The sequence below is a fragment of the Taudactylus pleione genome, unplaced genomic scaffold (genome assembly GCF_031769625.1).
Source record: "Taudactylus pleione unplaced genomic scaffold, aTauple2 ptg000278l, whole genome shotgun sequence".
NCBI lineage: Eukaryota > Metazoa > Chordata > Amphibia > Anura > Myobatrachidae > Taudactylus > Taudactylus pleione.
In genome coordinates this window covers 1,667,501-1,684,471 of record NW_028284680.1, presented here as the reverse complement: position 1 = coordinate 1,684,471, position 16,971 = coordinate 1,667,501, and the positions used below count along the sequence as shown (strand labels likewise).

At 45.1% G+C, this 16,971-nt stretch overlaps 1 protein-coding gene across 1 annotated transcript; it reads right to left on the bottom strand.

Moving 5' to 3' along the window:
• Positions 1–750: 750 nt before the first annotated feature.
• On the bottom strand, positions 751–2,001 carry LOC148513472 (uncharacterized). Its single transcript, XM_088481829.1, has one exon. The coding sequence runs from the start codon at positions 1,999–2,001 to the stop codon at positions 751–753; it is 1,251 nt and encodes a 416-aa protein (XP_088337955.1).
• Positions 2,002–16,971: the final 14,970 nt, after the last annotated feature.

The following is a 16,971-nucleotide window of genomic DNA, read 5'->3' as shown; positions in this document are numbered from 1 at the left end:
TATAACAAAAATACTCTCTCTCTCTCTCTCTCTCTCTCTCTCTCTCTCTCTCTCTATATATATATACAGTATGTAAGTTACTGAATAGCCGGCACTCAGGTGACTATAACAAAAATACTCTCTCTCTCTCTCTCTCTCTATATATATATATCGTTCGAATGGCGGCACTCCGTAAAAAACAGCACACAAGTCAGTGCATAGTATAAACAACGTTTCAGCGCTTTATTTCGCGCTTTTGTCAAGCCAACATAACATACAGAGACACATTACACTTACCACTATAAATACAAGACAAACCTATCAGCGACGACGACTCGCGGTCCCGAAACCGGAAGTGACGGAGCCCGGAAGTGACGTCACATACCCCCGTTGTTATAGAAACCCACAATAGAGACAAAACAACATTACAAATAACACGTGACAACGATAACACAATAACATAGTTGCAATGTGACTGCATGAAATTATCAGGAACTGTATCACTGTTTAACAAACAATCGATAGTTAAATAGATACCATCGATACCTTTAATGGGGCACAAATAAATTAATATGATCAAACTACATGGTAAAGATTGCCGATAACAATCAAAACCAAATGTAGATATATGTGAAATATAAACATTGTCAATCAGTGCAACAAACTGTGCCTTACATGATAACCGATCTAATGAATAAGAGGTATACTGCTAACATACTAGTATAATGGATATAACATAACCCAATTTTCAGTTAAATGCATAGAAAATCACTAAATAAAACAATGTAAACCCAGAGTCTCATTCAAACCACGTGGGGAAAGAGAGTCCAATCGCATAATCCACTGAGATTCACATTGCAGTAATCTACGTGCTCTGTCACCCCCCCTCACTAGGGGAGGTACGTGATCAATGATACGATAGCGCAAAGTTGAAAGATTATGATGTTCTGCAGCAAAATGCCTGGCCACAGGCTGCTCGCTAGTGCCTGTAACAAGTGCTGCACGAATGGCAGAACGATGCTGCGCCATCCTTTCTCTGAGGGTACATTCTGTCTTACCTACATAAACTTTGGAGCACGGGCATGTGATAACATAAACTATAAACTTAGTTGTGCATGTCAAAAAATAGCGAATATTGTACTTCTTACCAGTATAAGGATGAAAAAATAATGAGCCTGTCTGTAAAGAACGACAGGTGGTACAATTAAGACACTTAAAACACCCCAATTTAGGAGTGCCCAAAAATGTACTGCCTTTGATATTAGTTTTACCCAAAGATGTTACATCGTTATGTACCAGAAAGTCCCTCAGATTCTTACCTCTACGGTAACAGGTCATAATCTTAGTATTATGCAATGGTTTTAAATCATTATCAGATGAAATAATAGGCCATAACATTTTGGCCTGTTTGTTGATAACAGGACTCATATTGTTGAATTGATTCACCCACAAGTGTTTGTTGCTCAGATTGCTTTCTTTTTTAGGATTGAACAACAATAATCTATCGATTGGTATAGCCAAAGCTTTCGCCTTGGCACAATTAAGAATAGTTGTAGTATACCCTCTCTCTAAAAATTTGTCATACATAGCATCCAGCTGACTAATACCTTCCTCTCTATTCCTTGCGATTCTCAATGCACGTAAAAACTGAGAAAAAGGAAAAGCATTCTTAAGAGGGATGGGATGCGCACTCTGAGCCAACAGTATGTTATTTCTATCTGTGGATTTTACAAACAGTGAAGGAACTAAATTGCCTCCACTATTCGTGATGGTCACATCCAAAAAATTCACAGACTTTGTGTCAGTCGTGTATGTAAACTTGACAGGGTTATTTAACCTATTATGGTTCTCAATTAAATCTACAAAAGTTTGTTGAGGACCTCTCCATACAATAAATAGATCGTCTATATAGCGAAAGAAAGCTCTAATGTTACTAGCTACGAGGGAGTCAGAAAAAAACACATCCTGTTCTATAGCGAACATAAAAGCGTTGGCGTACGATGGGGCCACATTGGACCCCATCGCACAGCCCGACACCTGTAAATAGTACGACCCATCAAATGTAAACGCTTTTATGTTCGCTATAGAACAGGATGTGTTTTTTTCTGACTCCCTCGTAGCTAGTAACATTAGAGCTTTCTTTCGCTATATAGACGATCTATTTATTGTATGGAGAGGTCCTCAACAAACTTTTGTAGATTTAATTGAGAACCATAATAGGTTAAATAACCCTGTCAAGTTTACATACACGACTGACACAAAGTCTGTGAATTTTTTGGATGTGACCATCACGAATAGTGGAGGCAATTTAGTTCCTTCACTGTTTGTAAAATCCACAGATAGAAATAACATACTGTTGGCTCAGAGTGCGCATCCCATCCCTCTTAAGAATGCTCTTCCTTTTTCTCAGTTTTTACGTGCATTGAGAATCGCAAGGAATAGAGAGGAAGGTATTAGTCAGCTGGATGCTATGTATGACAAATTTTTAGAGAGAGGGTATACTACAACTATTCTTAATTGTGCCAAGGCGAAAGCTTTGGCTATACCAATCGATAGATTATTGTTGTTCAATCCTAAAAAAGAAAGCAATCTGAGCAACAAACACTTGTGGGTGAATCAATTCAACAATATGAGTCCTGTTATCAACAAACAGGCCAAAATGTTATGGCCTATTATTTCAACTGACAACGATTTAAAACCATTGCATAATACTAAGATTATGACCTGTTACCGTAGAGGTAAGAATCTGATGGACTTTCTGGTACATAACGATGTAACTTCTTTGGGTAAAACTAATATCAAAGGCAGTACATTTTTGGGCACTCCTAAATTGGGGTGTTTTAAGTGTCTTAATTGTACCACCTGTCGTTCTTTACAGACAGGCTCATTATTTTTTCATCCTTATACTGGTAAGAAGTACAATATTCGCTATTTTTTGACATGCACAACTAAGTTTATAGTTTATGTTATCACATGCCCGTGCTCCAAAGTTTATGTAGGTAAGACAGAATGTACCCTCAGAGAAAGGATGGCGCAGCATCGTTCTGCCATTCGTGCAGCACTTGTTACAGGCACTAGCGAGCAGCCTGTGGCCAGGCATTTTGCTGCAGAACATCATAATCTTTCAACTTTGCGCTATCGTATCATTGATCACGTACCTCCCCTAGTGAGGGGGGGTGACAGAGCACGTAGATTACTGCAATGTGAATCTCAGTGGATTATGCGATTGGACTCTCTTTCCCCACGTGGTTTGAATGAGACTCTGGGTTTACATTGTTTTATTTAGTGATTTTCTATGCATTTAACTGAAAATTGGGTTATGTTATATCCATTATACTAGTATGTTAGCAGTATACCTCTTATTCATTAGATCGGTTATCATGTAAGGCACAGTTTGTTGCACTGATTGACAATGTTTATATTTCACATATATCTACATTTGGTTTTGATTGTTATCGGCAGTCTTTACCATGTAGTTTGATCATATTAATTTATTTGTGCCCCATTAAAGGTATCGATGGTATCTATTTAACTATCGATTGTTTGTTAAACAGTGATACAGTTCCTGATAATTTCATGCAGTCACATTGCAACTATGTTATTGTGTTATCATTGTCACGTGTTATTTGTAATGTTGTTTTGTCTCTATTGTGGGTTTCTATAACAACGGGGGTATGTGACGTCACTTCCGGTCTCCGTCACTTCCGGTTTCGGGACCGCGAGTCGTCGTCGCTGATGGGTTTGTCTTGTATTTATAGTGGTAAGTGTAATGTGTCTCTGTATGTTATGTTGGCTTGACAAAAGCGCGAAATAAAGCGCTGAAACGATGTTTATACTATGCACTGACTTGTGTGCTGTTTTTTACGGAGTGCCGCCATTCGAACGATATATACAGCTTCCCTCATTTATTTGTGGTAAGACTGAGGAGGGCACCCGGCAAGTATACATCTTTATGACTTGAGTGCCGGATCTTTGGACTGTTATATATATATATATATATATATATATATATACAGTATGTAAGTTACTGAATAGCCGGCACTCATGTGACTATAACAAAATACTCTCTCTCTCTCTATATATATATATATACAGTATGTAAGTTACTGAATAGTTGGCACTCAGGTGACTATAACAACATACTCTCTCTCTCTCTCTCTATATATATATATATATATACTAGGGGTGAGCGGGTTCGGATTTCTGAAATCCGAACCCCCCCGAGCCCCCCCGATCCGAGTCCGATCCGAGTCAGGCTCGACTTTTCCCGCCTGACTCGGATCTGAAATCGAGGCAATACGTCATCATCCCGCCTTCCGAGTCTCGCGGGTTTTGGATCCTATATAAGGTACCCGCGTCGGCGCCATTTTCTCACTCGGCTGTGGACAGTGAAGAGGGAGGGTGGGAGTTAGGGCTGTGTAGTGTAGTGTAGTGTAGTGCTGCTGTTGTCCACTACTTCAAAGTCCATAGGGGCTGGCTGTGTTGTGCTGTGCTGCTGTTGTTAATAGGGGCTGTGTCCACTACTTCAAAGTCCATAGGGGCTGGCTGGACTGTGTTGTGCAGTCAGTTCTCCATAGGGGCTGTGTCCACTCCAAAGTCCTGTGCAGTGTCCCAGTCCTAAAGGAGTGCTGTAGTTTTGTCCAGGGGGTGCTCTGTCCATCAGGGGTGCTCCCCCCAAGTGCTAAAAAAATAATATATTTTCTGTGTTTGTGAATTGTGTGCGCAGTAGCCGCACGTGCATCAACAAAGTAGTGCCAAGCGTGCGCCTGTGTCATAAGTAAAGGGCCGGCTGGCTTGACCGTTAAAGGGTGCTGTAACCCCCGAAAGTACACTCCAGTCCAAACCAAAAAAAAATTATTTTCTGTGTTTGTGAATTGTGTGCGCAGTAGCCGCACGTGCATCAACAAAGTAGTGCCAAGCGTGCGCCTGTGTCATAAGTAAAGGGCCGGCTGGCTTGACCGTTAAGGGTGCTGTAACCCCTGAAAGTACACTCCAGTCCAAACCAAAAAAAAAAATATTTTCTGTGTTTGTGAATTGTGTGCGCAGTAGCCGCACGTGCATCAACAAAGTAGTGCCAAGCGTGCGCCTGTGTCATAAGTAAAGGGCCTGCTGGCTTGACCGTTAAGGGTGCTGTAACCCCCGAAAGTACACTCCAGTCCAAACCAAAAAAAAAATTATTTTCTGTGTTTGTGAATTGTGTGCGCAGTAGCCGCACGTGCATCAACAAAGTAGTGCCAAGCGTGCACCTGTGTCATAAGTAAAGGGCCGGCTGGCTTGACCGTTAAGGGTGCTGTAACCCCCGAAAGTACACTCCAGTCCAAACCAAAAAAAAAATTATTTTCTGTGTTTGTGAATTGTGTGCGCAGTAGCCGCACGTGCATCAACAAAGTAGTGCCAAGCGTGCGCCTGTGTCATAAGTAAAGGGCCGGCTGGGTTGACCGTTAAAGGGTGCTGTAACCCCCAAAGTACACTCCAGTCCAAACCAAAAAAAAAATTATTTTCTGTGTTTGTGAATTGTGTGCGCAGTAGCTGCACGTGCATCAACAAAGTAGTGCCAAGCGTGCGCCTGTGTCATAAGTAAAGGGCCGGCTGGCTTGACCGTTAAAGGGTGCTGTAACCCCCGAAAGTACACTCCAGTCCAAACCAAAAAAAAATTATTTTCTGTGTTTGTGAATTGTGTGCGCAGTAGCCGCACGTGCATCAACAAAGTAGTGCCAAGCATGCGCCTGTGTCATAAGTAAAGGGCCGGCTGGCTTGACCGTTAAAGGGTGCTGTAACCCCCGAAAGTACACTCCAGTCCAAACCAAAAAAAAATTATTTTCTGTGTTTGTGAATTGTGTGCGCAGTAGCCGCACGTGCATCAACAAAGTAGTGCCAAGCATGCGCCTGTGTCATAAGTAAAGGGCCGGCTGGCTTGACCGTTAAAGGGTGCTGTAACCCCCAAAGTACACTCCAGTCCAAACCAAAAAAAAAATTATTTTCTGTGTTTGTGAATTGTGTTCGCAGTAGCCGCACGTGCATCAACAAAGTAGTGCCAAGCGTGCGCCTGTGTCATAAGTAAAGGGCCGGCTGGCTTGACCGTTAAAGGGTGCTGTAACCTCCGAAAGTACACTCCAGTCCAAACCAAAAAAAAATTATTTTCTGTGTTTGTGAATTGTGTGCGCAGTAGCCGCACGTGCATCAACAAAGTAGTGCCAAGCGTGCGCCTGTGTCATAAGTAAAGGGCCGGCTGGCTTGACCGTTAAAGGGTGCTGTAACCCCCGAAAGTACACTCCAGTCCAAACCAAAAAAAAATAATTTTCTGTGTTTGTGAATTGTGTGCGCAGTAGCCGCACGTGCATCAACAAAGTAGTGCCAAGCGTGCGCCTGTGTCATAAGTAAAGGGCCGGCTGGCTTGACCGTTAAAGGGTGCTGTAACCCCCGAAAGTACACTCCAGTCCAAACAAAAAAAAAATTATTTTCTGTGTTTGTGAATTGTGTGCGCAGTAGCCGCACGTGCATCAACAAAGTAGTGCCAAGCGTGCGCCTGTGTCATAAGTAAAGGGCCGGCTGGCTTGACCGTTAAAGGGTGCTGTAACCCCCGAAAGTACACTCCAGTCCAAACCAAAAAAAAATTATTTTCTGTGTTTGTGAATTGTGTGCGCAGTAGCCGCACGTGCATCAACAAAGTAGTGCCAAGCGTGCGCCTGTGTCATAAGTAAAGGGCCGGCTGGCTTGACCGTTAAAGGGTGCTGTAACCCCCAAAGTACACTCCAGTCCAAACCAAAAAAAAAATTATTTTCTGTGTTTGTGAATTGTGTGCGCAGTAGCCGCACGTGCATCTACAAAGTAGTGCCAAGCGTGCGCCTGTGTCATAAGTAAAGGGCCGGCTGGCTTGACCGTTAAAGGGTGCTGTAACCCCCGAAAGTACACTCCAGTCCAAACCAAAAAAAAATTATTTTCTGTGTTTGTGAATTGTGTGCGCAGTAGCCGCACGTGCATCAACAAAGTAGTGCCAAGCGTGCGCCTGTGTCATAAGTAAAGGGCCGGCTGGCTTGACCGTTAAAGGGTGCTGTAACCCCCGAAAGTACACTCCAGTCCAAACCAAAAAAAAATTATTTTCTGTGTTTGTGAATTGTGTGCGCAGTAGCCGCACGTGCATCAACAAAGTAGTGCCAAGCGTGCGCCTGTGTCATAAGTAAAGGGCCGGCTGGCTTGACCGTTAAGGGTGCTGTAACCCCCGAAAGTACACTCCAGTCCAAACCAAAAAAAAATTATTTTCTGTGTTTGTGAATTGTGTGCGCAGTAGCCGCACGTGCATCAACAAAGTAGTGCCAAGAGTGCGCCTGTGTCATAAGTAAAGGGCCGGCTGGCTTGACCGTTAAAGGGTGCTGTAAACCCCGAAAGTACACTCCAGTCCAAACCAAAAAATAATTATTTTCTGTGTTTGTGAATTGTGTGCGCAGTAGCCGCACGTGCATCAACAAAGTAGTGCCAAGCGTGCGCCTGTGTCATAAGTAAAGGGCCGGCTGGCTTGACCGTTAAAGGGTGCTGTAACCCCCGAAAGTACACTCCAGTCCAAACCAAAAAAAAATTATTTTCTGTGTTTGTGAATTGTGTGCGCAGTAGCCGCACGTGCATCAACAAAGTAGTGCCAAGCATGCGCCTGTGTCATAAGTAAAGGGCCGGCTGGCTTGACCGTTAAAGGGTGCTGTAACCCCCGAAAGTACATTCCAGTCCAAACCAAAAAAAAATTATTTTCTGTGTTTGTGAATTGTGTGCGCAGTAGCCGCACGTGCATCAACAAAGTAGTGCCAAGCGTGCGCCTGTGTCATAAGTAAAGGGCCGGCTGGCTTGACCGTTAAAGGGTGCTGTAACCCCCAAAGTACACTCCAGTCCAAACCAAAAAAAAAATTATTTTCTGTGTTTGTGAATTGTGTTCGCAGTAGCCGCACGTGCATCAACAAAGTAGTGCCAAGCGTGCGCCTGTGTCATAAGTAAAGGGCCGGCTGGCTTGACCGTTAAAGGGTGCTGTAACCTCCGAAAGTACACTCCAGTCCAAACCAAAAAAAAATTATTTTCTGTGTTTGTGAATTGTGTGCGCAGTAGCCGCACGTGCATCAACAAAGTAGTGCCAAGCGTGCGCCTGTGTCATAAGTAAAGGGCCGGCTGGCTTGACCGTTAAAGGGTGCTGTAACCCCCGAAAGTACACTCCAGTCCAAAACAAAAAAAAATTATTTTCTGTGTTTGTGAATTGTGTGCGCAGTAGCCGCACGTGCATCAACAAAGTAGTGCCAAGCGTGCGCCTGTGTCATAAGTAAAGGGCCGGCTGGCTTGACCGTTAAAGGGTGCTGTAACCCCCGAAAGTACACTCCAGTCCAAACAAAAAAAAAATTATTTTCTGTGTTTGTGAATTGTGTGCGCAGTAGCCGCACGTGCATCAACAAAGTAGTGCCAAGCGTGCGCCTGTGTCATAAGTAAAGGGCCGGCTGGCTTGACCGTTAAAGGGTGCTGTAACCCCCAAAGTACACTCCAGTCCAAACCAAAAAAAAAATTATTTTCTGTGTTTGTGAATTGTGTGCGCAGTAGCCGCACGTGCATCAACAAAGTAGTGCCAAGCGTGCGCCTGTGTCATAAGTAAAGGGCCGGCTGGCTTGACCGTTAAAGGGTGCTGTAACCCCCGAAAGTACACTCCAGTCCAAACCAAAAAAAAATTATTTTCTGTGTTTGTGAATTGTGTGCGCAGTAGCCGCACGTGCATCAACAAAGTAGTGCCAAGCGTGCGCCTGTGTCATAAGTAAAGGGCCGGCTGGCTTGACCGTTAAAGGGTGCTGTAACCCCCAAAGTACACTCCAGTCCAAACCAAAAAAAAAATTATTTTCTGTGTTTGTGAATTGTGTTCGCAGTAGCCGCACGTGCATCAACAAAGTAGTGCCAAGCGTGCGCCTGTGTCATAAGTAAAGGGCCGGCTGGCTTGACCGTTAAAGGGTGCTGTAACCTCCGAAAGTACACTCCAGTCCAAACCAAAAAAAAATTATTTTCTGTGTTTGTGAATTGTGTGCGCAGTAGCCGCACGTGCATCAACAAAGTAGTGCCAAGCGTGCGCCTGTGTCATAAGTAAAGGGCCGGCTGGCTTGACCATTAAAGGGTGCTGTAACCCCCGAAAGTACACTCCTGTCCAAACCAAAAAAAAATTATTTTCTGTGTTTGTGAATTGTGTGCGCAGTAGCCGCACGTGCATCAACAAAGTAGTGCCAAGCGTGCGCCTGTGTCATAAGTAAAGGGCCGGCTGGCTTGACCGTTAAAGGGTGCTGTAACCCCCGAAATACACTCCAGTCCAAACCAAAAAAAAAATATTTTCTGTGTTTGTGAATTGTGTGCGCAGTAGCCGCACGTGCATCAACAAAGTAGTGCCAAGCGTGCGCCTGTGTCATAAGTAAAGGGCCGGCTGGCTTGACCGTTAAAGGGTGCTGTAACCCCCAAAGTACACTCCAGTCCAAACCAAAAAAAAAATTATTTTCTGTGTTTGTGAATTGTGTGCGCAGTAGCCGCACGTGCATCAACAAAGTAGTGCCAAGCGTGCGCCTGTGTCATAAGTAAAGGGCCGGCTGGCTTGACCGTTAAAGGGTGCTGTAACCCCCGAAAGTACACTCCAGTCCAAACCCAAAAAAAATTATTTTCTGTGTTTGTGAATTGTGTGCGCAGTAGCCGCACGTGCATCAACAAAGTAGTGCCAAGCGTGCGCCTGTGTCATAAGTAAAGGGCCGGCTGGCTTGACCGTTAAAGGGTGCTGTAACCCCTGAAAGTACACTCCAGTCCAAACCAAAAAAAAATTATTTTCTGTGTTTGTGAATTGTGTGCGCAGTAGCCGCACGTGCATCAACAAAGTAGTGCCAAGCGTGCGCCTGTGTCATAAGTAAAGGGCCGGCTGGCTTGACCGTTAAGGGTGCTGTAACCCCCGAAAGTACACTCCAGTCCAAACCAAAAAAAAATTATTTTCTGTGTTTGTGAATTGTGTGCGCAGTAGCCGCACGTGCATCAACAAAGTAGTGCCAAGAGTGCGCCTGTGTCATAAGTAAAGGGCCGGCTGGCTTGACCGTTAAAGGGTGCTGTAAACCCCGAAAGTACACTCCAGTCCAAACCAAAAAAAAATTATTTTCTGTGTTTGTGAATTGTGTGCGCAGTAGCCGCACGTGCATCAACAAAGTAGTGCCAAGCGTGCGCCTGTGTCATAAGTAAAGGGCCGGCTGGCTTGACCGTTAAAGGGTGCTGTAACCCCCAAAGTACACTCCAGTCCAAACCAAAAAAAAAATTATTTTCTGTGTTTGTGAATTGTGTGCGCAGTAGCCGCACGTGCATCAACAAAGTAGTGCCAAGCGTGCGCCTGTGTCATAAGTAAAGGGCCGGCTGGCTTGACCGTTAAAGGGTGCTGTAACCCCCGAAAGTACACTCCAGTCCAAACCAAAAAAAAATTATTTTCTGTGTTTGTGAATTGTGTGCGCAGTAGCCGCACGTGCATCAACAAAGTAGTGCCAAGCGTGCACCTGTGTCATAAGTAAAGGGCCGGCTGGCTTGACCGTTAAGGGTGCTGTAACCCCCGAAAGTACACTCCTGTCCAAACCAAAAAAAAATTATTTTCTGTGTTTGTGAATTGTGTGCGCAGTAGCCGCACGTGCATCAACAAAGTAGTGCCAAGAGTGCGCCTGTGTCATAAGTAAAGGGCCGGCTGGCTTGACCGTTAAAGGGTGCTGTAACCCACAAAGTACACTCCAGTCCAAACCAAAAAAAAAATTATTTTCTGTGTTTAGCCGCACGTATATATCAAATCGATATAACATAAATGGAGGACCAAACTTTCTCCGATAAAAATAAAATAGAGAAAGATCAAGAACCACTTCCTCCTAGTGCTGAAGCTGCTGCCACTAGTCATGACATAGACGATAACATGCCATCAACGTCGTCTGCCAAGGCCGATGCCCAATGTCATAGTAGAGGGCACATACAATCCCAAATGGCAAAGTTCAGGAAAATGACCTTGAAAAAGACATTTAAATCAGCTGAAGAGAAACGTAAACTTGCCAATATGCCATTTACAACACGGAGTGGCAAGGAACGGCTAAGGTCGATCCCTAGTATGTTCATGACTAGTGGTTCAGCTTCACATGACGATGGAAGCCCTCCTCCCACTAAAAAAATCAAAAGAGTTAAGCTGGCAAAAGCACAGCGAAGAACTGTGCTTTCTAAGAAGATATCACAAATCCCCAAGGAGAGTCCAAGTGTGGTGGTGGTTGCGATGCCTGACCTTCCCAGCACTGGACGGGAAGAGGTGGCTCTTTCCACCATTTGCACGCCCCCTGCAAGTGCTGAAAGGAGCACCCACAGTCCACTTGCTGATATGCAAATTGAAGATGTCACTGTTGAAGTACAACAGGATGAGGATACTGGTGTAGCTGGCGCTGAGGAGGAAGTTGGCGAGGAGGATTCTGATGGTGATGTGGTTTGTTTAAATCAGGCTCCGGGGGAGACAGTTGTTGTCCGTGGGATGAAAAAGCCCATCACGGTCATGCCTGGGCAGAAGACCAAACATTCCACCTCTTTGGTCTGGCAATATTTCTATCCAAATCCGGACAACAACTGTCTTGCCATATGTACCATATGTAAAGGTGAAATAAGTAGGGGTAGGGACGTCAACCACCTAGGAACATCCTCCCTTATACGGCACCTGCAGCGCGTTCATAAAAAGTTACTGTCAAGTTCAGAAACTTTGGCTAAGACCGTAAGCAGTCCAGGGACACCTAAATCCCGTTGTCCTGTTGTATCCAAGCGCCTGCAAACCACACCGTCAACTCCCTCCTCGTCAATTTCCTCCTTAGTCAGGATCGGAAGTAGTCCTGCAGGCCATGTCACTGGCATGACTGACTCTCCTATCCGGGATTCCTCTGGAGGATCCTGCATTGCTACGCCTACTGCTGCCGCTGCTGCTGTTGCTGCTGCTGGGAGTCGTTCATCATCCCAGAGAGGAAGTAGGAACACCACTACTTTTACTAAACAATTGACCCTCCAACAGTCCTTAGCGAGGAGGATGAAGTACGACAGCAGTCCTCCTGAAGCAAAACGTATAACTGAGGCCTTGACTGCTATGTTGGTGTTAGACGTGCGTCCGGTATCCGCCATTAGTGCAGTGGGATTTAGACAATTGATGGAGGTAGTGTGTCCCCGGTTCCAAATCCCGTCTAGATTCCACTTCACTAGGCAGGCGATACCGAGACTGTACAGAAACGTCAGAAAAAGTGTCCTCAGTGTCCTGAAAAATGCCGTTGTACACAATGTCCACTTAACCACGGACATGTGGACAAGTGGAACAGGGCAGACTAAGGACTATATGACTGTGACAGCCCACTGGGTAGATGTATCACCTTACGCAGCAACAGCAGCAGCGTCACCAGTAGCAGCATCTCAGAAACGCCAGCTCGTTACAAGGCAGGCTACGCTGTGTATCACCGGTTTCAGTAAGAGGCACACCGCCGACAACCTCTTAGAGAAACTGAGGGAAATCATCGCCCAGTGGCTTACCCCACTTAGACTCTCCCGGGGATTTGTGATATCTGACAACGCCACCAATATTGTGCGGGCATTACATCTGGGCAAATTCCAGCACGTCCCATGTTTTGCTCACACAATAAACTTGGTGGTGCAGAATTTTCTGAAAAGCGACAGGGGCGTGCAGGAGACGCTTTGGGTGGCCCGAAAAATTTCTGGCCACTTTCGCCATTCAGCGACTGCGTGCCGAAGACTGGAGCGCCAGCAAACACTCTTGAACCTGCCCCGCCATCACCTGAAGCAAGAGGTTGTGACATGGTGGAACTCAACCCTCTATATGCTTCAGAGGATGGAGGAGCAGGAAAAGGCCATACAAGCCTATACATCCACCTATGACATAGGCAAAGGAGGGGGTATGCACCTGACTCAAGCGCAGTGGAGAATGATTTCCGTGTTGTGCAAGGTTCTCCAGCCCTTCGAACTTGCCACACGTGAAGTCAGTTCAGACACAGCCAGCTTGAGTCAGGTCATTCCCCTCATCAGGCTTTTGCAGAAGCAGCTGGAGATAGTGAAGGAGGAGCTAAGACGAAGCGATTCCGCTCGGCATGTGGGACTTGTGGATGAAGCCCTTCATTCGCTTTGCCAGGATTCTAGGGTGGTCAATCTGTTGAAATCAGACCACTACATTTTGGCCACCGTGCTTGATCCTAGGTTTAAAGCCTATGTGGTGTCTCTCTTTCCGGCCGACACAAGCCTGCAGAGGTGCAAAGACCTGCTGGTGAACACACTGTCAGCTGAAGCGGAACGTGACACGTCAACGGCTCCTTCTTCATTTTCTCCCGCAACTGGGGCTGCCAGGAAAAAACTTAGGTATCCTAAGCAACCCGCTGGCGGTGATGCAGGGCAGGCAGGACCAAGTTTGGACATCTGGTCCGGACTGAAGGACCTGGCAACAATTTCTGACATGTCTACTGTCACTGCATATGATACTGTCACCATTGACAGAATGGTGGAGGATTACATCGGTGACAGCATCCAAGTAGGCATGTCAGACAGTCCATACCTGTACTGGCAGGAAAAAGAGGCAATTTGGAGGCCCCTGTACAAGCTGGCTCTATTTTACCTGAGTTGCCCCCCCTCCAGTGTGTACTCCGAAAGAGTGTTTAGTGCAGCCGGGAACCTTGTCAGCGAAAGGCGTAGGAGGTTGCTTCCACAGAATGTGGAGAAGATGATGTTCATCAAAATGAATTATCAGCTCTTCCAGGGAGACCAGCCTCCAGAAGGTACAGAGGGACCTGTGGTTGTGGATTCAAGTGGGGACGAGTTAATACTTTGTGAGGATGAGGATGTACACACTGAAGAGGGTGAGGAATCGGTGGATGAGGAGGATGAGGATGACATCTTGCCTCCGTAGAGCCAGTTTGTGCAGGGACACATTAATTGCCAGCTTGTTTTGTGGGGGCCCAAACGAACCAATCATTTCAGCCACAGTTGTGTGGCAGACCCTGGCGCTGAAATGATTGATTTGTTAAAGTGTGCATGTCCTGTTTATACAACATAAGGGTGGGTGGGAGGGCCCAAGGACAATTCCATCTTGCACTTCTTTTTTTTCTTTGCATTATGTACAGTTTGGGGCCTAGTTTTTCTAACTGCCATCCTGTCTGCCACTGCAGTGTCACTCCTAGATGGGTCACGTGTTTGTGCCGCCCACTCGTGTCGCTTAGCATAGTCATCCAGCTACCTCGGTGCAACCTTTTGGACATGAAAACACTATTGTGAGGTGTGAGGTGTTCAGAATAGACTGGAAATGAGTGGAAAATAAGGTTATTGAGGTTAATAATAGCATAGGAGCAGAGAAACCAACAAATTCTGTGATTTTAGCTGTTTTTATGCTTTTTAAAAAAAAAATACAGATCCAAAACACAAAACCCAGAACGCAAAACACGGAAGGGTGGTTTTGGCAAAACCAATCCAGATCCAAAACACGAAGAAAGATCCAGATCCAAAACCAAAACACAAAACACGAAAAGTGGCCGGTGCACACCCCTAATATATACAGTATGTAAGTTACTGAACATGCGGCACTCAGGTAACTATAACAAAATTACTCTCTCTCTCTCTCTATCTATATATATATATACAGTATGTAAGTTACTGAATAGTCGGCACTCAGGTGACTATAACAACATACTCTCTCTCTCTCTATATATATATACAGTATGTTAGTTACTGAACATGCGGCACTCAGGTAACTATAACAAAAATACTCTCTCTCTCTTTATATATATATACAGTATGTAAGTTACTGAATAGCCGGCACTCAGGTGACTATAACAAAAATTCTCTCTCTCTATATATATATATATATACAGTATGTAAGTTACTGAATAGCCGGCACTCAGGTGACTATAACAAAAATACTCTCTCTCTCTCTCTCTCTATATATATATACAGTATGTAAGTAGGGGTGTGCACCGGCCACTTTTCGTGTTTTGTGTTTTGGTTTTGGATCTGGATCTTTCTTCGTGTTTTGGATCTGGATTGGTTTTGCCAAAACCACCCTTCCGTGTTTTGGGTTCTGGGTTTTGTGTTTTGGATCTGTATTTTTTTTTTAGAAAGCATAAAAACAGCTAAAATCACAGAATTTGTGTGTTTTTCTGCTCCTATGCTATTATTAACCTCAATAACCTTAATTTCCACTCATTTCCAGTCTATTCTGAACACCTCACACCTCACAATAGTGTTTTTATATCCAAAAGGTTGCACCGAGGTAGCTGGATGACTATGCTAAGCGACACGAGTGGGCGGCACAAACACGTGACCCATCTAGGAGTGACACTGTAGTGTCAGACAGGATGGCAGTTTGAAAAACTAGGCCCCAAACAGTACATAAATCAAAGAAAAAAAGAGGTGCAAGATGGAATTGTCCTTGGGCCCTCCCACCCACCCTTATGTTGTATAAACAGGACATGCACACTTTAACAAACCAATCATTTCAGCGCCAGGGTCTGCCACACGACTGTGGCTGAAATGATTGGTTCGTTTGGGCCCCCACAAAACAAGCTGGCAATTAATGTGTCCCTGCACAAACTGGCTCTACGGAGGCAAGATGTCGTCCTCATCCTCCTCATCCACCGATTCCTAACCCTCTTCAGTGTTGTGTACATCCTCATCCTCACAGAGTATTAATTCGTCCCCGCTGGAATCCACAACCACAGGTCCCTCTGTACGTTCTGGAGGCTGGTCTCCCTGGAAGAGTTGATAATTCATTTTATGAACATCATCTTCTCCACATTTTGTGGAAGCAACCTCCTACGCCTTTCGCTGACAAGGTTCCCGGCTGCACTAAACACTCTTTCGGAGTACACACTGGAGGGGGGGCAACTCAGGTAAAATAGAGCCAGTTTGTACAGGGACCTCCAAATTGCTTCTTTTTCCTGACAGTACAGGTATGGACTGTCTGACATGCCTACTTGGATGCTGTCACCGATGTAATCCTTTAACAGACAGACGCACGCTTGTCGCTGCTGCTTTAAGGATGCAGGTGCGGCTACAGCCCACACAATTCACAAAGAGAAAAAAGAAGAATTTTTTTATTGTTTGTGGAGCGCACTTTGAGGGTTACACCACCCTTTAACAGACAGACGCATGCTTGGCGCTGCTGCTTTGAGGATGCAGGTGGAATCTAGACGGGATTTGGAACCGGGGACACACTACCTCCATCAATTGTCTAAATCCCACTGCACCAATGGCGGATACCAGACACACGTCTAACACCAACATAGCAGTCAAGGCCTCAGTTATACGTTTTGCTTCAGGATGACTGCTGTCGTACTTCATCCTCATCGCTAGGGACTGTTGGAGGGTCAATTGTTTAGTAAAAGTAGTGGTGTTCCTACTTCCTCTCTGGGATGATGAACAACTCCCAGCAGCAGCAACAGTACTAGGAGGAAGTGGTTCTTGATCTTTCCCTATTTTATTTTTATCGGAGAAAGTTTGGTCCTCCATTTATGTTATATATATATATGCGTGCGGCTAAGGCGCACACAAACACAGCAAATATTTTTTTATTTTTGCTGGAGATTAGTGCACTTTGTGGGTTACACCACCCTTTAAGAAATGAGCCAGCCGGCTCTTTACTTATGGGACACAGGCGCACGCTTGGCGCTGCTCCTTTGTTGATGCACGTGCAGCCACAGTGCACACAATTCACAAACACAGAAAATATTTTTTAATTTGGTTTGGAGTGTACTTTGGGGGTTACAGCACCCTTTAACGGTCAAGCCAGCCGGCCCTTTACTTATGACACAGGCGCACGCTTGGCACTACTTTGTTGATGCACGTGCGGCTACTGCGCACACAATTCACAAACACAGAAAATATTTTTTTATTTGGTTTGGACCGGAGTGTACTTTGGGGGTTACAGCACCCTTTAACGGTCAAGCCAGCCGGCCCTTTACTTATGACACAGGC

Excerpts from the sequence above, each read along its gene's own strand:
- LOC148513472 (XM_088481829.1), bottom strand. The coding sequence starts at position 2,001 with ATGGGGTCCAATGTGGCCCCATCGTACGCCAACGCTTTTATGTTCGCT.